This window comes from Drosophila biarmipes, chromosome 3L (genome assembly GCF_025231255.1).
Source record: "Drosophila biarmipes strain raj3 chromosome 3L, RU_DBia_V1.1, whole genome shotgun sequence".
Classification (NCBI taxonomy): domain Eukaryota; kingdom Metazoa; phylum Arthropoda; class Insecta; order Diptera; family Drosophilidae; genus Drosophila; species Drosophila biarmipes.
This window is the reverse complement of record NC_066613.1, coordinates 17503467-17525801: the sequence shown is the minus strand read 5'-3', so window position 1 is coordinate 17525801 and position 22335 is coordinate 17503467. Positions and strand designations below refer to the sequence as shown.

General features: G+C 41.1%; 2 protein-coding genes across 6 annotated transcripts in view; one reads left to right on the top strand and one right to left on the bottom strand.

The window, feature by feature from the left end:
* LOC108035043 (axotactin) overlaps positions 1–22335 on the bottom strand; it is a 72363-nt gene that overhangs the window by 15918 nt on the left and 34110 nt on the right. For all 5 annotated transcript variants that reach the window (XM_050886707.1, XM_017110413.3, XM_050886706.1 and 2 more), the window contains exons 9-17: positions 19934–20266; positions 18736–19268; positions 15039–15253; positions 14324–14723; positions 8032–8279; positions 7178–7633; positions 3305–3505; positions 1968–2591; positions 446–627 (exon numbers count right to left, since the gene is read on the bottom strand). In XM_050886707.1, coding sequence (XP_050742664.1) covers positions 446–627; positions 1968–2591; positions 3305–3505; positions 7178–7633; positions 8032–8279; positions 14324–14723; positions 15039–15253; positions 18736–19268; positions 19934–20266 — 3192 coding nt within the window. The remainder of the gene's footprint in view (positions 1–445; positions 628–1967; positions 2592–3304; positions 3506–7177; positions 7634–8031; positions 8280–14323; positions 14724–15038; positions 15254–18735; positions 19269–19933; positions 20267–22335) is intronic.
* Positions 5106–7146, top strand: LOC108035044 (polyglutamylase complex subunit TTLL1). The gene has a single exon (XM_017110419.3). It carries the CDS (start codon positions 5500–5502, stop codon positions 6955–6957), a length of 1458 nt encoding a protein of 485 aa, XP_016965908.1. The 5' UTR covers positions 5106–5499; the 3' UTR covers positions 6958–7146.

Genomic DNA, 22335 nt, shown 5'->3' with positions numbered 1-22335 from the left:
ATTAAAATTGTTGAGTAGAATAAATAAAGAGCGTTAATTTTTTGTTAACAAATTCACCTTACTTTTTGCATGTAATACTTGATCTTATAATGTTCTTAAGCCACGCCAATAACTCTTTTCTATCTATTTTCACGATAGGTTCCAAAATATTATGTTAACATTTTATTAACTTAGATATTAGTACTACCATATAATTTTTCAAAAAATAAATTTTTAAAGGGTGAATGCCAATTGAAATTTTGTTACGAGCTCAGCAAAGTATGATATTCCAATTTTGGACCATTATTTTTCTTGTTTCGATCAAAATAGTGATATTTCTTGGCCGAAAAATTCGATTTTTTCTTCGTCCTTTTTTGCTGTAACTAGGGAAAAAATGGTCCGAGCCCTAAAAACTCACTATTTTGGACAGCTAACGCCACCAGATTTTTAGCAGTGTTCTACTTACCATGCTGACGTTAACCATGGGCTCCTGGGTGGGCTGCTCGCTCACATCGAATTTGGCGTTGCACTGGGCGCTCCGCACGCCCTGCGGATTGATGACCGTTATGTTGTCGGCGACGGACTTTGTGAACAGCATGTACTCCTCGAGTGGCTTCATAACGTGCCCGTTCACCTGTATATAGATGTCTGCCGATGGGCGGTTGGTTTACCCAATTTGCGGCGGTTTCAGCGCAGCGGTACGAGATTTTCATTAGTATTGGTCATTAATTCAAATTGAAATGCAAATGTGTGTGGATGGCGAGTGGAAATTGGGATTGGAAATTGCGTTTGCCTTCTTGGCCCGGTGGGTTGGGTTCGGGTTTGGCTTTGGGCTCGACTGACTTTGGTTCCGTTTCAAGGACCCGTGGCAAGTCGCTCGTGCGTGTTTTATGCCCGTCCCGAAATTAGCAATAACATTTTTAATGTCTATCGGTGAACTCCCTCTTCGATTGTGTTTTTTTTGGGAGGAGTGGCCAAATAAATTGGCAAATTAATGGAATTTCTAGTGCGTGTTTAGATGACAGTTAAGATGGGGACTTTGTTCTTGATTAAATATATTTAATATTAGATTTAAAATGTGAAGGAAAAAAATAAAACTTCTTTTATAAGTCAAGGCAATATAATTTATTTAGACTTCTGAAGTATCCTATATTTTGCCCCACTGTGCCATCCCTGATTATGAGTTAAGCCAACGCACTAGACTTCGATGACTCTTTAATGGGATGATCAGGAAAGTTTAACACTCCGCCCACATGTGGTGTGGGCGTGGCTGCCTGAACAGCTGTTTTATGGGCGCTTGTGGAGCGGGAATTAAGGGGCGCTCGGTTGAATTTTTAATCAAAGTGTTGGACAGTGTGCTGCGGTTTTGGAGTGGCAGCAAAGCAGCAATTTAAATATGAGCCACTGTAAATCTTGAGAGCAAAAAGTGCCAGAATTTATGGCAACGACGCCATGGCCACGGAAATGACTTTTTATGGCAGCGAATAAATTTAATTTTTTGGTCAACAATGTGAAGCAGTTTTCCACTAGCCTCCCCCCGGCGAGCACTATAACCCCCCTTCCATGGAATTTTGAGCGCTCAGCTCAGTGAGTTCATAAAGTTGCAGCAGTTAAGGAGAGGCTACACTGAGATGAGGCATATTTTTTCTTAATTTATATCTATAATAGTAGCAATATGGTTAGTATAGAGAGTAGATTTTCTCTTGGCTTCAGATATTGCAAATAAATCACCAAAATCACTCAAGAAGTCTCTGTGATTTAATGTTGATTTAAAATGCGTCTAAAAGTATGCAGTGGAAACACATATTATTGCACACTTTTAGACATTTATATTTTGTGAGGTGTTCTTTGTATATGTTTCTCTTAATAAAGCCATATTTAAATTCTATCAGTGTACTTTTTTGCGGTACATGGGTTCCAGGGGTATGTCACTTGATGAGACCGAAAAGAAATTAATGGTGGGCAGCGATAAAATTTACGACACTCACTCGACAGACAGCCGCTGTAGCTCTTGAAGACGGCAAACCGCGAGTCCGTGCTGTTGATGCCGCCGATCTGGACGCGATTCGAGCCCGCATCCCCGCCGGTGGTCAAAACGCGGGCGGCAAACTCGGTGAGCGGCACCTGCTCGCGATCGATGAAGAGTTGCGCTTGGGTGCCGTTCCTCACATAGTAAACCGAGTGCCTGGCGCTGTTCAGGAAATTCCTATCGATCCTCGCGCCCACTGTTTGGCCATTATCGCGATCCTCCTCCAGCTGCAGGTAGCCATCGGAGGTGATGGCCAACAGGAGGTAGTAGCTCCGCTCCGCCTCCGTTTGCATCAAGAGCATTATGCGATTCGCCCTTCGCAGGTCGAAGGATGAGAAGGCCAGCTGCAGGCGCACATAGTCAACGCGACCTGTACCGGGTTGCAGTTCAAACTTGCGCTGCAATGTGGATTCGCCACTGAAATCGGCGCCCTTCTCCTCCGAACAGAATTCACCCAGGAAACTGGTGTGCTCGCAATCGCAGGTCGAGAGCTGCTCGGCGAAGTGCTCCTGGCAGGTTCCTCCGTTCTTGCAGGGCTCTGCATCACACTTGATCTGGCAGTTGGGCAGGACACCATCCTGGACTGCAATCGGAGGGGAAGTATTTAAAAAAAGCTTATTAGCCCTGAAATCACTTAAAAAGGCGTCTAAAAGTATGGAGTAAAATATTAACTACCGACTTAAAATATATTCTTGCATACTTTTAGACACCCTAATATGTAATTTGTTTAATAATTTAACCAAAATACTATTAGAAATAAAAGATAGCTGCATTGTCCAATTGAAGAACCTCTGAATTCTCCTTCAAGTGTGCAAGGTGCAACTCCTCGAATGCCAATAACGTATCTATATTGAAAGGAATGGCCTCCTAACTCAAAGTGTTTACATTGACTGCGGTTGCGTTTAATCGCATCAAAGTCAGGTTGCAATTTCCGCGATACGTGGCCGCATAAATCATACGCCATGTGGGCCTCCAAAGCTTATCGCATTGGCATTAATCTTGGCGCGGCCCCAAAGTGGCCAGTGCCGGCCATATCTCTCTCCATTTTCGCAGGAGTCCTCAGCACTTAACGGAAATTGCATGCATATTAAGTTAGCCAGGCAGCAACCACAGATGCAACCACAACCGCAGACGCAGAGTGGAGTCGATTCGGTGGCCTATGAATTAGAATCCGAGGAGTAGGACCAGGAGGAGTGTCAGGATTCAGGGAAGCCGAAGCCGACAAACCAACGAAATGGCATTGGGGCCAGCCCGAAAATTGCACTCTGTGAAAATTGATTTATACTGCCTACTTACTGGGCGCTATGTTCCTTTCATTGATATCCGCCAAGTCGATCAACTGCGTTCCAATTTTCAGGCCCCGCACACACCCGATGTAGCCTTCGAGGGCCGGTGCATCCACATTGGGCCGCAGCAGATTCGCCGGATCATAGCCGCCCACGTGGAACTGGAAGTACTCGGTGGGCGGGGCGGGCGGACGGTGCGGCGACAGAACCTCTGCAAATAAACAAAATCAAATGAGAGCGGGGTGGTTTGTGGGCCAGAGTATGGATGGTTTCGGGTCTGGCGTACACTATAAAAACGGAAAACTATGCTATAACTATATTGAAATTTTAATAAATTTTAAATTTGTTAAATTCGTAAATAATTTGAAAAAGGTTTTGAAGTCCTTACATAATATTAAAATTAGTTATTTTCTTATTGTAGCACAAATTCCTATACATAGTAAAAAAAGAATACAGGAAAAATGTATTGCTATCAATTCATATCCATCATTTAACATAGGGAAAACCCATAAGGTGTCCAAAGTATGCATTAAAAAATTGTATTATATATAACTATATTGTTTCATACTTTTATACACCTAAAAATAATGTTAAAGGGGTTTTTAGGGAATGTTTAAGAAATAATTATACACATCTTAAATCAAGCTCACACTATAGGCACAAATATGCATTCTATGAAAGTGTGTAGGTTATCCAACATTTTTCCAAGTGTACATTTTGGTTTAGTTTGCTTTATGTAAGCTCGCCCATCGCTGTTTGTGTGTGGGTGTGCGGAAATGAGCCTTCATTGCCGTGGCATTTTGGGTTTTAGCTCGCCTGCCGGGCTCAGCCCCGGACTCGAACCCCCGTCGGCCGTTTGAGGTTTAGGCCCATCAATTTCCAGTTTAAGTTTGTCTAATTGAAATGTTTGCCGGCCAGCAGCAGAACGCGCCAAACCCAACTGAATAGAGCGATCCGATGGCTGCACTGCCACAATCTAGATTTCTGTGCAGCCCCACTGGTTAACGTATTTAATTACTAAAGTGCTTATGTGTTATTCTCTGCAAAGTATTGACGAAATCGCATTTGCATTTGCATTTTGCCCCTAAATGTGTTTCGGAGCGATATGCTTCATCCCTGTTTCTGGGCAAACGAGGAGTAATTATGATTGATTTTGCTGGCAAATCGCTGGCATTGAGTTACGGGCAATTCGATTGATTTTGCCGATTCGCCAATTGCCAGGTTGAGCTCCATGGACTGAACTTTTCCATTAAATTGAATTGCAAGGTGAGTTACGAGCGGCTTTTGAAGTGCAGTCCCAGGGAAATACTGTTGCCAAAATGCATACAACTGTTGGAATTGAAGGGCGGCTGAGTGGAAAAGCTTTTGAAAATTCTACGCCTGTGTTACGCCTACGTTGACTATAGCAGAGTAGATATAATTTGTTACTGGGTTTTTAGTCACTTCATTTTCTTGCTCCCTTAAATGTATTTTGTTTAATACTTGCAAAACTGAAGCAGAAACCTAATAATCCTTGTTTCAAGAACAATCATTGCTGCTATGTAAATATATCTCAACAAATAATCCAATCGGTTCGATTCAAATTTGTATTTGTCGAAACATTCCCATGTGCAGTGGGCTTGGTAAAAAATCCGTTCGGATCATAATCAACTCTATATGCATTTCCCTCGTTTAACAACAATTTCCGCATACTATCTACCATTGAAATGCCGTTCAATTTACATATTGAGTGAGCAAAGCGAAATAAAAACTTTGAACGTTTTCAAATATCAACAAACTACAAAGCAACTCGTTGTTTTTATGCCATCGAGCCAAACTTTATCCATTCGCATGGCGTTTATTTTCCAACAATTTTCTACCGAGTTTAACGGCCACTCCCAAACACACGCTGTTCGCTGAATAAAAATAAAACGGAAAAAATAAACCGAAAACTAAGGAGAAAAAAATGCAAGTGCACATAATTTGGCCATCACACAGTGCACAGATTTTGTGAGGCGAACATTTTTGGCATTTTTGCAGCTTAACTTGCTAAACTATTTGAAAATTTTGGTGCAAAGCTTTTCGCCCCTCGCTCCCCCAAAATAAAATACATAGAGGAAAAGCAAAAGGAAGCGACGCCTGGCAACCATTCCCCATATTATACTGAAAAAAGGGTTGTGAATAAATTTCGGCTTTGTTGGTTCAATAATCAAAAACGTTGGCAACATGGCCGTTGTCTGGGACATGAGTCAATGGACGCAGGCGTGGCGGACCGACAGTCTGCAGCCGACGTTCCGCTCGAGCGGTACAAGGCCCACCACGAGCGGTACAGCCATCATGTACGGTCGCCAGGCGGGCGGCGCCAATCAGTCGCTGGCGAACGGCAGCTCAAACAGTGGAGCAAATAGTGGGGGGGCCGGTGCCCAGGGACATGATAAAATGAAAATTGGTTTCTGCACGGATCTGGACAAGTCGGTGTTGGTCAACAATTTCGAGAAGCGCGGCTGGCACCAGGTGAATGGCGATGATGACTGGCACTTCTATTGGGCCGGCGTGCAAACCTGCCGGAATATATTCAGTGTGGACAGTGGCTATAGGATGCACGATAACCAGATGATCAATCATTTTCCCAATCACTACGAGCTGTCGCGCAAGGATTTGCTGGTGAAGAACATCAAACGCTATCGCAAGGACCTCGAAAGGGATGGCAATCCTCTGGCGGAGAAAACCGAGTCCAACAACTCCAGTGGCACTAGGTATCTGTATCTGGATTTTGTGCCCACAACATTCGTACTGCCAGCGGATTATAATATGTTCGTGGAGGAATATCGCAAGTTTCCCCTGAGCACTTGGATCATGAAGCCGTGTGGAAAATCCCAAGGAGCGGGTATATTCCTCATCAACAAGCTGTCCAAGCTCAAGAAGTGGTCCAGGGAGGCCAAGGGTCCTTTCCATCCGCAAATAGCCAAGGAGTCCTATGTGATCTCCAGATATATAGACAACCCCCTGCTGATTGGTGGTAAAAAATTCGATCTTCGCTTGTATGTCCTGGTGGCTTCGTTTCGGCCCTTGAAGGCCTATCTCTTCAAGCAGGGTTTCTGCCGCTTTTGTACTGTGAAATACGATACTAGTGTTACCGAATTGGATAACATGTATGTGCATCTGACCAATGTGAGTGTGCAGAAGCATGGCGGCGAGTATAATACCCTACATGGTGGCAAATGGTCTGTGCAGAACCTGGCCCTATATCTGGAGGGAACCCGGGGTAAGGAGGTCACGGATCGCTTGTTCGGAGCCATATCCTGGCTTATAGTGCACTCCCTGCGAGCTGTGGCTCCTGTAATGGCCAGTGACAGGCATTGTTTCGAGTGCTATGGCTACGATATCATCATAGATAATGCCCTGAAACCCTGGCTTGTGGAGGTCAATGCCTCACCCTCGCTAACCTCAACCACTGTCAACGATAGGATCCTGAAATACAAGCTGATCGATAACATATTATCAGTGGTTTTACCGCCCGATGGAGTGCCCGATGTGCGTTGGAATAAAGTTCCCAGTGCGGATGCCTTGGGCAACTTTGAACTCCTCATCGACGAAGAGCTGGCCGCCCAGGATGAGCAGCACCAAAATAGCAGCAGTAATACCCACAGTAAAACATCCAAGATGGGCAGCCGTTGGAAGTGACGAAAGTAGATTTGGGGAAGGGATTCGTTGGGTATTCAAAAACATTGTTCGCTAGTTATACATAGTGTTCAAAAATATATGTGGAAGCACAAAAATGAAAATAACCATGTAAATATACTATTCAAAATAACTTGATCAAACACAAAAACATATAAATAAATCTTAATAAAATAAGTGGTTTTAATAATATATTTTGGTACAAACTTGAACTTTGACTTACCTTTTTCTGGATTACTCCAAGGTTTGTTGGCATACTCATCCAAGAGCAGAGTTCCTCTATCGATGCTCACACTACGCTGATTCACATGCATCCTGGTTTCCTGCTCTCCCCGCACAATGGCCACTTGAATGCTTTTCAAGGATGCCATCAACGTATCATCCAGCAGAGTGAGATTCACAATTTCATCACCATAATTGTACAGGAAAACAATCTCCCTGTTGAGACTAATGTACAGGTGCACAAAGTTATTGTAGTGATCGTTGGCATATAGGACCAGGGCATTCGTGTCGTAGGTTCGTAGATTGATAAGTAGGTCCTGGTTAAGGATGCCCTTGAGGATATCACGCTCGCCGTCCAGACCGTGCATAAGGATGGCGGGCGTGGCACCCACACTCAAATAATTTCGCATCAGGAAGGACTCTCGGTTGATGAAGGTCAAAGCCTTTTCATTGATGTCTGTAAAGAAAAGGGATTCAATTGATTAGCTTAACCGAAACCTTATAGGTATTATGGGCGTGAAGTGAATTTTTAATTTAATCCCAGATATAGGATAAAGACGTTAAATATAGTAAGTCAATGCCAGGTAAAATTAAAATTTATTAAAACCTGGCAAACTCCTTCAATACAATTTTTAAAATTGGCTTTTAAGCACTTTTTAATTTATGTTTTGTATCAATATTAATTAAATAAATTAGAAATTCATATTTTATTGTAACTTCAATATTATTTAATTATTTATTTAAGGAGTGGCAATTTCCATGGTTCACTTTAAAAAATCAATATTGTTTCTGGATGACTTATTTCTAGTGTGTTTCCTAATGTAGGAGTATATCTTTTCTACTCCCGGAACTCACTTGTCTCGCAGAACTCGCCGATATGTGCCCAGGGATTGTTGCAGACGCACTTGAAGCTGCTCCAGAGCTCCTTGCACTGGGCTCCATTGCGACAGGGCGACGGCACGCACGATGGCTTGCAGTCCTTGATAATCTCCGACAGATGCACCGACATGTAGCTGTAGATGTCCAGGATCTCTCCGTTGACCACCAGGCCACGGAAGCAGCCAATAAGGCCGGCCTTAACTGACAGCTTCTTCAGCAGGTCACTGCGGAGGCAGGAAGATGTAAGAAAAAAAGGAAAAAGCGGAAAAGTCAGAGCTGGGGATTACTTTATATTATGAGTTGTAGTAACTATTCAATAACTTGGCCACTTCGGCATAAGCCACACCAGCTGCAGTGGCTCCCTTCCATCGCATTCACCCTCCCTTGAACAAACACAAAACGTCATTGCGGAACACGTTGTGCTTTCTGGATCCTGGATTCCCATGTATTTACCCAGTCCGTCACTGACTTTATGCAAATAAATTGGGACCCGTTCAATAGTGTGCGACGCTTTTGAGTTTCAAACTTGCCGAGCTGAAAATCAAAGCGACACCCTCTATAAAAAGAGGACGGCGATTCGAGTGGACAGCTGCGGAAAAAGTTTTCCCAGCTTCGCTTTCTTTTTATCTTTTAAAGGGGTATGTATAAAATACATTAAAGATTGGATGGCCAGCAAATATCCATAATAATATGGGTTATTGTGCGGTTTTGTTTAAATAATTGTATAAATAGTATATGTTGACCATATTTAAATACAATTCAAAATAGACTGCTTTATCATTGGGGTTAAAAAAAGATTTATGGAAAAGTATAGTGTTAAAAAAAATCCTATTAGTCTAAAAATATGAAAACTTCTTTTACTGCAGTGAAATTTTGAAGACACAAAAGAGCATCTCAACTTCTTAGCAGCTAACTTTAACTTCCCTCTTTTTTACGCACTTCTTGGCAGCGATTTTCTTTATATTTTTCGCATTTTGCAAGCTTTTCTCCTGCACTTTTGGCCTTCGTTCCCATTTTCCCCCTACTCGCCACTGCCAACAATGAATTGGCCAATAAAATCTCAAGTGTAAGCTTTTGAAAATTAAAGTGGCGGAAATGTCTTGTTTATACGCGTACAGCAGGCGAAAAGAAAGTTGCTCAAATGTCTTTCTAAATTATGTAAATTTCATTACCAGAGATTCCACCCAGCCACCCACCTGCCACGCCCCTTTGATTCACCACAAGACGGCGAAAGGATCTCAAGTCCCCAAGTGTTGTCAAGAAGTGAAATTAAAATTCTTGTTTCCAAAATGGAAAAAAAGAAGTGAGGAAAAGTGTTTCAACTCGGTTTTTGGGGTTTGCCGAGCGCGCTTTCCTGAATTTATTACAATTTGTTTTCACTTTCTTTTCGCTTTTCCATATAATTGTTTGCCGAGCATTGCGTGATTGTTTTTTAAGCATTAAACTTATTGACGGCCTTCAAATTGGCCGTAATCGGCCTGTGAGTAGGTCCAAATTTGCGATTTGCATTCACCAAGTGCTCTCCACCCACATTCGGCTTCAGTGGGCGGTGGGCAGTGGGTGGTGTCCTTGCCACAAGCGAGCAAGCTATTAAGTCATTAGTTTTTGCAACGTGTGCTGCATTTCTTTTTTGCGAGCATGTCACAAATGCATTTTTAATTTTATTTTTTACACGTCAGCAGAGACACGGGGGCTTGCATACATAGACAAGTGCACTGTGGGAAATTGGCAGTGGTATAATGAATTTTATCTCAGTCAACACGGAAAATTTCTTTAAAAATACCTTATCTTGACCAATTAAAAAAAAAAATGAATAAATGCCAAAAAACGGAAAACCATAAATTGCAATGGTACATTTAAGTTTACATATAAATTGGATTTTCAATGGTACATTTAAATTGTATATAAACATATCTCAGAGCTGGAAATTTTTGAATAAAATGTAATATTAAGGAATTATAAAAAGTTGAAACGCCTACAAAAGCAAACTTTTTAATATACGATACATTTTTTTTTATTGAAATTTTAACACTGTACCTAAGGTACTATTTTGTGTCTAAAGGCGAAAAGCGTGCAAAATATAAATTTTTTCACGGTCTTTTGTTTTTTAACAATATTTCATAGTTACAAAATATAAAAAGACTTATAAACTTTAATACCAAATCAAATAATAATTCTTCTCCTTGAAGAACAGTTCAAAATCATCTGATTGCTATAACATTTTTATGCAGCTTAAGCTCCTTAACCAATTTAACCCTGTTTTTACTGGTATAACGAAATTTCAATATTGAAAATAAATATTTTTCGACGTGTTGTAACGTTGTAACGAGGACGCGTGGTGGGACACGCGTGTCACACGCGTATGCAAAATGAAATTTAGCGCTTTGCCTTGCAAATGATGTGCCGCCGGCTGCTGCTGGCCTGGATGACACTTGGCTAAAAGGATTTGCTCGGCGGCTGGCCAAAACGCGAATTCGCAAGGGCTGCGCAAAAGGGGGAAGAGAGTAAAAGTAAAAAAGAAACCGAAATTCCGCGGAAATTAACGGCAATAAAACGCAAAAGGAACGAAGTTTTTTGGGCCAGGAGGAGCGGCAGGAGCTGCAGGAGCTGCAGAACGCAGAGGAGCTGGAGGAGCAGGCGATGTGCATATCCTGGCGACATGCAGGCGACGGAAATCCTATTAACGTTGCAAACGCGCAAAGTGCGAAGCAATTAAGAATTTATTTAACGCCGTCACAAGCAATTAAGCACTTTTCATTCATTCATGGCCGCCGCGACAGCAACACATTTTCCCACCCCGCAAACTATATATGTATCTGCACTATCTGTAGTATCTGCCCGCTGCCATGTCGCCCAGGAGGCGTCATTGACGTCGTCCTGTTTCCTGCAGCGCTGCAAAATAATTCGCATATTTGGCACGCCAGTTGCCCGTGTTTTTCCCCCCTTCGAACGGCGTGTGGTGTGGGGCCCCCCGTGAATGTGGTAATCGATGGCCATGCAAATGATGAGACGGACATCCGAGTAGCTGCAAACAGGAGCAGCAGCAGCAGCAGCAGCAGCAGCAGCAGTATCAGCAGGAACAGGACGATCCGCAGGACGAGGAGCAGCTGCTGTCGCTTCCTAAACAACACAGCGACATCGATTGGCGGAACGCGGTCGGACCACATGCAAAAACCGATTACAACAATCATTAGCAGCATCGGCCATTGTAATTTTTGCCCTTCACCCCCCGAACTTTGCATAAATTTCCCCGCATCCTTGGCGGCGCTTAAGCTGTGTGAAGAGCACTGCTTAACCCATTAACTGAATGGCGCTGAAGTTGCCCCAAAGTGTTCGCAGCATATTTCGAAAAGTTTTTCCATTGATTAGGAGCGAAAAACTTTGCAAAATGGGACACATTTGCCATACAAAAAAGCTTAGGTCGCTGCAAAGTGACTTTAAATTGGGTTAGGTTGGGTCAGCAAAGGCAAGGGGGATTTACTTTATCCATATAAATTATCCATTGATACCTCATAAGAAAGGTCCTTTGACTGAATTATAAAAAAGCGTATTGTTTTTGAACTTATTCGTTCTATAAATGTAGAATATTACTTAAATAGGAAACAATCAGGATTAAGGGAGGAGGTATAGTTAATATCTCATAAAAGTACTATGGTATATCATTTGATGTACCATCATATGGTAATAATATGTTTTTGAGTATACTTTGTTTTAAGTATTAATAATAATATTTTTGGTCTTTCTTAAATAGCCCCAGTAATATATATTTTATGTATATATATTTATTTTTTTGGGTAATTTTTAAACTTAACCGTAAGTATCTTTATTCATCTTTGTCATATTTATTCTAGTTTATTTTTAAAAGTCACATCCATCGAAATATTTTGTTCAACTTAAGAATATTAACATCATTTTTATACGAATTTAAGCCAGGTAAACCATAGAAAACGCACCCCTCAAAGGACGAACATGTTAAAGAAAAAATGTTGTTTTCCAAGTTAAACTCAGTGTGCTTTTTGTTTGTTAACCGATTGAAGAGCTATTGAACAGTGCTCGCAGTGGCGTGGAACGTATATTTAAGCCCCCCACAAGTCCTTAATGGGTTAACACCGCACCCGTGCTCCCCTCCCCAGAGGACCCTCCGTCTCGCTTGAGTCTCGCCGTGTCTCTATCAATATGTTGATTAACTCTTTTATTTATGAGCCACAGCCGCTGATTCCGCTTATTGGCTTACGTGCAACCTTACACTACGTCCTCGCCTCTGCCTCGTCAGAATCTGAATTTCCCTTGGATATGCCCACGATGCCGGGGGTAAAGTGCATCAATATTGCATTTTCCATATTACTACTTGTGTGTTTTTGCACAGCTTTCTTTTCCGTGATAAATAAATTGAATGAATTGGCTCAGTGAAAGCGGATCGCATCTGGGGGATGCACTTTACCGTTAATTACTCTGCGTGTTTACCGCTCATCGAAATTTTATGAGTGGTTCTGTTCTGGCTTTTGAGAACTTTTCGGGGTTAAGTGGCAATGAGCATACATTTTCCCTCTCCATATGTGCTCACATACGTACATTTCAATTTGATTTTTATACCCTTTCAATAATTAAAAAAGAAAAACATAGCCTGCACATGTGAGCACACTCAGAGACGCTCGAAAGCTTTTTCCCATCGCTCCATCTATCTCATGAGGACGAGCATCCGGTGGCATGTGCTGCACGGCAACAGGGTAAAAAACTTTATAAATTATGCCAATCAAGAATAAGCGCGTTTTAAGTGCGCTAACTTCCGAAGGGGATGAACTGGAAGAGGTCGCCGCTGAAAAGCAGAAAAATTCTGGGAAAGCCATAGGAAAAGTCAGCAGAGTTCTCCCCCTTTTCACGCCGTGGCTTGATTATTGATAATGACTTTGAAATGAATTTCCAGCGAAAAGTTAATTTAATTATGCCAATTCTTTTCATGCCCGCGTAGGATTGTGTATCCAGAAATATTGAAAGTGAAGGCGGAAAGCAGTTTGTGCATACAAATTACACGTTTGATCAAGTTGCTGAAGCCCAGGGCCAATAAAGAGAAAGTGGCACTTTTAAATGGGGAAGTGAAGAAGGGGAAATTATTTTTATATCTCTCAGTTGAGAAACTTAAAGAAGAGGGTGTGTTTGTACTTTTAAGTGCTACATATGGAAGTGAATAAAAATCTAGGTAATAAGTGAGCTAGGAAGATACTTTGGTCTTTGAAATGAGAATAAGAAGGTCTTTGCAGATTAAAAACAATTAAGTAGGGCGAGCAAATTAAGTTTCTGAGCCCCCAAGTTATCGGTTATCCCATTGAGCGTGGCAAACGACTTTCATCAATCGCATCCAATCCGTAATTAACTCATAAGTGGGGTGTCCCAATTATCAATCGAAGTGTGTCGGTCAACGGGCCGTGGCATCTGCCACCCGCAGGCCACGAAATCGACGGATTCCTTTGGTTGCATTTCGAGGGGACGGACGGAAGAACGCGATTGTCATTGTTAGTGCTGCTTGGCAGTTAGTCGCGCGTTTATAATTAAAACGTAATTGCCGCAATAAATTGCACAAACCGCAACTGCCAGCAGGAGCAGCATTTTCCCGGCCAAGAGCAGGAGCAGCATCAGTGGCAGAATAGAGCTTTTCCCCGTCGATTGCCATTACAGCTGCCAGCAATGCAGGCAGCCATAAAAAGAAATGTCTGATTACACTGGCTAGCAGCTGAGAAACTTAAACAAATACTTTACAATGTTTTAAAATTAATAAGTAAGAGAAGGAAACCTTAGAAAATATTATTTACCTAGTTTTCACAAATCAAATTCCATGTTCTAGGTAGAGATTTACCAATTTAAAAATGGATTAAAAATAATTAAACACTTTTTAAAGGATTTTGAACAAAAATGTCTTAGAGCCTTTCATTTATATACATTTTCTAATAAAATACATTTAAGAATTATAATTTGAATAAAACTAATTTCAAAAGAGGTTCTTCGACCTCAAGAACTAGGAAATATAAATCGTTTGAAAATGTAGCTTTTAAGCCCTACTTTTGGATTATCAAGAGGTCGAAAAACCTGTGCTAAGCTTGCCTCATTGACGTTTTTGAATATCAAGAGAAGAATTTGGGCAAAGCCTAATTTGTATAATTTAATTTGTAAGAAAAAAGTAGAATTCATCAATTTAAGATGGTTTCCCAGTCCCAGCAAATACATTTTCGGTTGCCCAGTGTTAATCGTAACCCGAACCCCGGGATATACTCACAATGTGGCGCCGCCGATGTACATGCTGCCCTCGAACGGTCCGAACTCCTCCTCGGGCAGCAAATCGAGCATCTGGTAATCGGTGTTTATCATGAAGCGCACATGATACTGGTTGTAGTCGATCCATATTTTATGCCACTCGCCGCCGTTCAGCCGGCGGTGCGAGTTAATGACCAGCTCGCGGGTGGTGCCCGTGCTCAGGGTGAAGGTGAACGTGAGCTGGTCATCGCCGGTCAGGGCCACCATGAAGGAGGGGTAGTGGGGCCGGATGGGCGGCTGGAACAGCAGGATGGCCTTCTCGCCGGTGGTGCGGAACGAGAAGGCGATGTCGCCCTTGCGCCACCCGGGCACCTCGATGTACGACTGCGACGTGGTGAAGGTGACCACGTACTTCTGCGTATCTATTGGCAAAAGGGGAGGGTGGTCATTAACTGGTAGTTAATAGGAGAAGCAGTAAATAGCTGCAGGGTGATGGCAGATTAAGAGTATCTAAGCAAGAGGAAGCAGGCAAAAGATATCCCACATGTCGTGGTGCATCTTCATAAAATGTATCTATACTTTAAGAGATTTAAACTATAATAATGTTGAAAAAGGTATGTTTTCTATTCAGTTAAACTAATCCCATTTTTAATTTAGCACGAATGAAAGGAATTTTTAGGAAGTATTTTCTCAAACACTAAGAACATTATTATAGGAGATTTACCCATTTCACTCACTTGTTTCAACGCATTCCAGGGGTCCCAAAGTGATGCGGCCCTGGGCCTCGTCATCCATATCCTTCTGCTGCAGGAAGTACATGTTGGTGATGCCCAGGCTCTGCGGATCCTGGTAGTAGCCCTCATCCGAATTCCATTTGTTCTCCTTCACATCGCAGTTGCATGATTGATTCGGGTCCACGCACGTCTTGTTAACGGAGCACGGGCAGGCGCCTCTGCGGAAGAGTTGGTTTCGGTTTTTGGGTTAAGTTCTTTTCAGTTTTTTGGCTTCGGGTCGGAAAAGTCCCGAAAAAAGGTGAAAGGTATTAGAAAAAGTTCGCATTCGTTTGCATACATTTGGGCCGCAGCAGATCTGCCGGCCGTTTGACGAGCCCGTTGAGTGACCGAGTGACTGGGCCACATCCGCCGCCCCCGTTTAAGGCTTTCGCTGCGCCATTTATGCAGAAATATTCGTGGGGTATCAAACAATTTGAGGATGTATCAGTGACAAGGCAATTAAGGGACAATCGTGTTCAATTACCAAGGGAGGGAAAATGGAATTGATTTTATGGCTTGTAAATATTGTACAAAGGTTCATTTATACAGTGGGATTGGAATATATCTGTAAGTTATATAAGCTAATGGACTGAAACGGAAGTTTGAGTTCTTTTATTAAGGGACAACCTCACAAATTTTTGTCGAAAATTTGACTAAAATTAACATTTTTAGACTTAAATACCAAAAGCTTCAGAATTTTGTTACGAGTTCATCAAGGTATGACATTTAAAATTTGAACTGTTTTTTTTAATGTTTCGGCCAAAAGACTTCTTTTTTTTTGTGCCTAAAAGTGTAGTTTAAGTTTTTGGTAAAAATTAACAAATTCAGATGTGTTTTTTTGCCATAACTTGGTCAGAACTGGACTCACATCTAAAAGTCATACTGATTTGGAGAGCTTATGAGCTAAGTATTCGATATGCATTACATTCAGGCTGATTTAAACAAATTTTATTTTTCTCAAATTTTTTGGTTTTTTTTGCAAGGGGTATATCACAAATTTTTGTAAAATTTTGACAAAAATTTAATTTTTTAGGTTTTAGTGGCAATGGATAGGGAATTTTATTGCGAGTTCAACAAGGTATGGCACTCCAAATTTGGGTCGTTATTTTTGTTTTTATGTAACATTTGTACTACGATAATATGTTTTTTTTGGTGCTAAAGAATTTGTATTTTTGTTTTGCTCAGAAATCTCTATTTTAATACCTTAGCTGTACTCAACCAAATTAAAGAGTATCAAGTGAACCGAAAATGTTCTTTTCTATGAATGCCACTCCTGTTCCGGCTTATGTTTGCGTTTGCTGCGGTTTGGTCCTGCATGTGCCGCTTCCGCTTCCGACTCCGTGTTGCAAGATCCGCAGCGAAGCCACCGCAGCAGTGGCACCCAGGCCAACAAACAAACAAACGATGCTGTCAAATTTTGAATGAGTAAAGACCAAACTACGAGTCCATGATGGATGGCCAAATGGTTTGGGCCAACACATGCACACGTCCGAAAAACTCCAACTGGAAGTTAACCCATTTTTTGTATCTTGACCCAGACTCGGTGTTTCGGTTTCTGCATTTTTCGACCGTAGCCAACCGGAACGCCATTCATTCACGGAGGCAAACAAACAAGTGCCAAAAAAATGAAAACGAAACCAAAGTCGGAGCTGTTAAGGCTTTCGAATTGATTTACTGAAAGCGGAAATTAGTGACGCAGGCCGAACAAAACAAAAACAAAGAACATTTCGGCAGCAACAAGCGACTGGAAATTGCTGCCACCAGATGTTGCCTACTTTGCTGCGCATGATGTATTGTCAAAAGGGTTCCAAAAGCAGCAGCCCAACTTATTCCTAAAGGCTCGAGCCTATCCCAAACTGGAGTCATGAGACCGAGGTTTTCCAAAGAAATTAGGCGTAAAGACTAAATTTGTGCGCTCAAAGCCATTCATTTTAAAAAAGGGTTGCCATAGCAAGAAAAATTACCCGGACAAACTGGTAACGAACAAAAAATGAAGAGGCATATGAATATCTAATCTGATATATCGAATAAATTATACCCGTTGCATGGTTTTAAATTTAAATATATTTTTTTAACAGCCAGAATATATAAACAGTCTAAAATCTGAATTATTACTAAAAAAAAATTTTTAAAAATGATGATTTATTTATTTTAGTTTTCTTTTTAATAGAGATATATATTCAGATATGATCTTATTTCTGTTTTATTATTTGTTTATAAATTGCATTTGGTTATACATAAAACCAAAATTATATTACCCTGGATATACCCTTCTGCTAAAAATATAAAAATAAGTGGAACAACGAAAGCGGTTCAACAATATGGTGGCTGAGCACACATATTTTTAATACGGCCGAGGAAACCAGGAGAGATATGCCGAGACCCACTCATAAACCTTATTAGCGCTGGGGCGGAAACATATTTGGCAGACATAAATACCAAACTCAGGCCTTTTGTTTTGCACTTTTGCAATTTTGCCGTATTTTTGCCTCATATGCCGCTTTTGTCCTTCGGTTCGTTTGGCTTTTTTAAGGGTTTCGCCATGAACTTACCTTGGACTAAAAGGCATTTGGCAGCCGGTTATGCTGCCCAAAATCATAAAATCTAATGCTCCAATGCATGGCAACAAATGCGGCAGACATAACTTTGACTCCGAAGAAAGGAGGTCTACTAAAAAAAAGGAAAGGCAAATTTCAAGAGCTAAGCTAACACTAGATCTTGGTCAGTTGAGTGGGCAGAAGTCCATGACAAATTAAACAGGACAGATGGCTCCGTAGAACGACCACACACAATCGATGCCTATTGAAAGTGAAGTTGCAGTCAGATTTGGCCTGGAAAATACAGCACAGCATCTGTGTGTGATGGGTAAATATGTCAGTTAGCATTAGGCGAAGCTACTGCCTGGCACTTATATAATGCATGTGCGAGCAATTAATTTAAGTTTCGTTTACAATTGAAATGCCAGCAGGAGGAGCGAGAGTTGTGAGTTTCTCCCCACTAGGAAATTTCGGATTTATATTGTTGGATTACCACACGTACTATAAAGTCCACTGGAGCAGAACGCACACACAATGCAGGTGGTGGGCGTCAAGAAGGGGCGGAGACCGGTGATAATCCTGCGAGCAACAACAAGTTAAGCAAATATACTGCAACATTAATTGTGTGGCCAGCGGTGGACCGAAATACACCAGCATGTGCTTGGACTAAGCAACGAATAGTGGGCTGAAAAGTGCTTTAAAGGTTTCATAAATGATTTTAAGCCAAAGAGCACTTGAATTCCATTACCCTTTTTAACAAAAAGTTGTGTTTTAATAACTCCATTACTTGGAGTAATGGAGAAATCACAATAAAAAGTGCCTAAAAGTATGCAGAATAAATCCAACATAATTTAAATATAGTGTTGCATAATTATAAACATATTTAAAAATGATTTAAAAGGCATATTATTTTTTTCTTGTATTAGAGGAAAAACAATAAAATTGTATTCTGATTATAATAATAAAATGAACTTTTCTCCACCGTACCAATAGCCCCATTCCTGTCACCAATTTTGTGTTGTTCTGCGGCGACGACGTGGGCCAGCACGTAAATCACAACTAGCCCCATGAGTCCCTCTGGCCCCATGAGAACCACTAGCCCCAAGTGTGTTGCCATTGCTTACCTCTTGACATTTCCCAGGAAGTCGACGGTGAGATTCTTGGCCGAGGAGGTGAACCAGGTGGCCGAGTGGAGTTCCAACTGAGCCCGGTAGCAATCGTACTTGATGTACTGCGTGCAGTACAGTGAATGCGAGATAAGTTCTTGCAGCATGTGGGGTGAAAATTCCCTATATCTGATGTTGAAGCTGAAGTCGGTCTCCCTGGCGGATCGCACATCCACTTGACTTGGGAGATTGTGCTCCACAATGGTTTTCGTGGCATTTTCAAGGCTCTGGAAGTCACACTTTACGTGTGCGGGTGGAAAGACACCATTGCCATCGATGTCGATGAGGTAGACATCCGATTTTGTGAAACCCAGTAGAGCCAACTCCTCGCAGGTCTTTCTATATTTGGTAAAATGACAATTTTTGCCTATGTACCCCGTGTGTTTGCAGTCACAGGTGACACGATCGTCCTTAACAAAACACTTGCCACCATGCTCACAGGTATTGGGTCTCTTGCAGGGATCTATGTAATTGCAGTTGTCCAGGGCGACCTAAAGTTATTATAATAAGAGACGATATCATTCAAAAAATCTTCATAAATAAGTTGAGAATGCCACATAAATCAATATTCAATGTTATATGTTTCGTTAGCGGCCAAACGCTTCACAATGACCTAAACCTGAGTCTTGTTGAAGACCAAATATCGTTCTTCTCAAGCAGGTACAACGACCGTCTAACTGCCCACCGTAATCGTCTAGCCCGGAGATTACAGGGGGCTATCCCAATTCGCAGGCTCAAAAGAAGACATTTTGGGCTGCTCCTAAGAGACTAATATGAATATATTATTTACTTGAAACTAGTCGTAATTTGATCTACTCCTATATACCAAGTTGAAAACTAATTATAATTTATAATTAAGAGATTATTTACTTAAGAAAACATTTAGGTTAAAGGCTTTAATTAGATCTGTTCCTGGATTATATTAAATAAAGATGTTAATTAAAAAAAAAAAAAAAAAAAAAAAAAAAAATGTTATATGTAATTTTAAGTGTCCAAAAGTATGCAGTAAATACTATACTTCTTAGATTTTAATAAATTGGTGCATACTTGTAAACACCATACTTAAAACTTATTTTAAAAATAGAAACCTCGTGTACTTAAAACTTATTTTAAAGATAGAAACCTCGTGTTCCTGCAAAATCGATTAGTTACTTACCTCTCCCACTACTCTTTCGGTCTTGACTACATGTCGCGGTTCGATCAGGTGTCCGTTGATCTCTATATCTCGGATGCAACCCACTAAACCCATGGCTGCCGACTTTAAGCTACTGCCGATAATCAGCTTATCCCCGATGTTAAAGGTCAGTCCATACATCTGGCTGAGAGTGTGGCGATAATCCACCGTAAACCGAATCTCGCCCAGCTTATAGTCCAATTCCACGCTGTGCCAGGAGGTGGCCCTATTGATTTTAATGGTGGTCGAGTGCGTTACATTGTTGTTAACGTCGGGGACCAGGTCGAAACTTAGTTTGTCCGACGTCAGCCGTATCTAATGGATGGGCGGCCATTTTGCAATTTCCGTTAGACGCGCATTTCCGGTGGAGTTCCATGGCGGATTTATTTTTTTATCGTAGCGGAGCCATAGTCAACGCCAACGGATGTTTCACGTAGGACCAACGAACAAAACCCGAAGCCGCGCATTAGCGTGTTTCCAAATATTAGTTTTTGTCATCGACATCGGCACATGTAAAGGCAGAAAGAGGCAGAGAAAAATACAAAATTCTGTTAGCATTAGAAGATTCAACTGTGTGTATGTGGAAATAAATCAAAATTGCGAAAATGTCTGAAATGCAGAGCTGCACAACCACATTCAAATACCCGCTTTCCCCATTTCGCCGCACCCACGCACACATTTCAATTTAAATGCCTTTGTGCATTAGCTTCGCTTAAATCATATTACGCATACGCCACGTGGCCACGTTGAGCTTCGCATTTGCCGAATCAATCGCCCAGCTTCAAATGGGGTCCGTGGGGAGAGCTGTTGTTGAAATTGCTGCCATTAATTTGCAGCAATGCAATGGGTGGAGGAGTACAGAAAGTTTATAGGGGGTTAGAGTGGTATTTATCCACGACTCTTTATCATTCGTTTGATCCTCTGTAACCTAATTTCTCTGTTCTTGCAGCAATAATTATTGGCAGCAAATAACGTGAGCTTAGCTAGGATGCTGATTTCCAGGAACTAGTTCAGTATTTTCCCAAAACTATTATTAAGAAACTAAATTTGTAAACGCATTTTAACTGAACAAAAAAACCTCAAAAAGTGGCTAAAAGCATACTACTATTTATTGAAAAACAAAAGCTCGATTGTCCAATGATTTTTTAAAGCATAATTTTGCGCATTTGAAAATAAATATTATATTTGAATATTTCTCTTTTACGGCATTATAGAAAATTTATATATTTACTTTTTTAAACCACTATTTACCTTACGGCCAATAAATTGAACGCATCGAGATTAGCGCGTAAAATGTACACAATTTATAGACAAACAAATCTGGCAGATAACCTTGCCATAGGCTATTTATCTATCTGCAAAATTGTATTGCCATAATCCAACTAATTTGATAGCTATACATATTTTTCCCCCTTTGCTAACTGCAGTCTATTATTTTTGTAAATGTGAAAAAATATTTATTGAAATTTCATGAACTTGTTGGTGCTGCTGATGATGCAACACAGCTCAGCACAGTTGCGATTTGTACATGTCCGTATAAATAAATGTACCAACAGGCGGGCGAGTGTGTGTATTTGGTATATACCCGATATTTATCTATGCTCATTGTGAATTGCGCTTTTGCGCCGCTTATGCGAAATGGCAAACACTCAGATTTTATTGCATATTTCATTAGATTTTTGTCAGGGCGTTATGTTTAAAGGCAAACACGCCTACCACTTCCCCACCCACCCGGACGCATTCATCGCACTCTGTGACAATATTTCAAATGATTTTTATTCCTCCGTTGCCACCGCGGGTTTGCATGTTTTGTTTGCCTATTTCGCCCATTTGCGCGCTGTCAATAAATTCGATTTTCGATTTGTGATTCGCGATTTATGCGGGCGCATAGTTTTTATGTCACACCCCCCAAAATCCAAACGCCCTGTGCAGCATGTGACATGACATTCGGTGTTGCGTACACTTGTTTGTGCTCTTCTATGGGGGTTTTTCATTTTTTTTTTTGGTTTTTCGGGGCTCGAATGAGTGACAGAAGGGGGTGAAAATACTGTTGGCAATTTATTAGTTTGCTGAGCTCCATACGCAACACGCAGGTGGCAATTTTGTGGCCTACGCCGGGGTAAACAGTAAATAAATAAATGTTCGGAACTGATGCGTTTTTGAAGTGGGCAAAATGCAGATAGGACGCAAATAGTGCAAATATAAAGCAGCGGTCAACATAATAGCTTTAAATGAGGGAAATGGTTTAAATAACTCCTGATTTGCCAGATTTTTAAAAGGAAGTATAAATTTAATTAGGCAAGCCAATTTTTTTGAATATGGAAAGCGCATTTTTGTAGGTTTTAAAAGTTCTTGTGAATATGTCTAAAAGTATGCAATAAAAA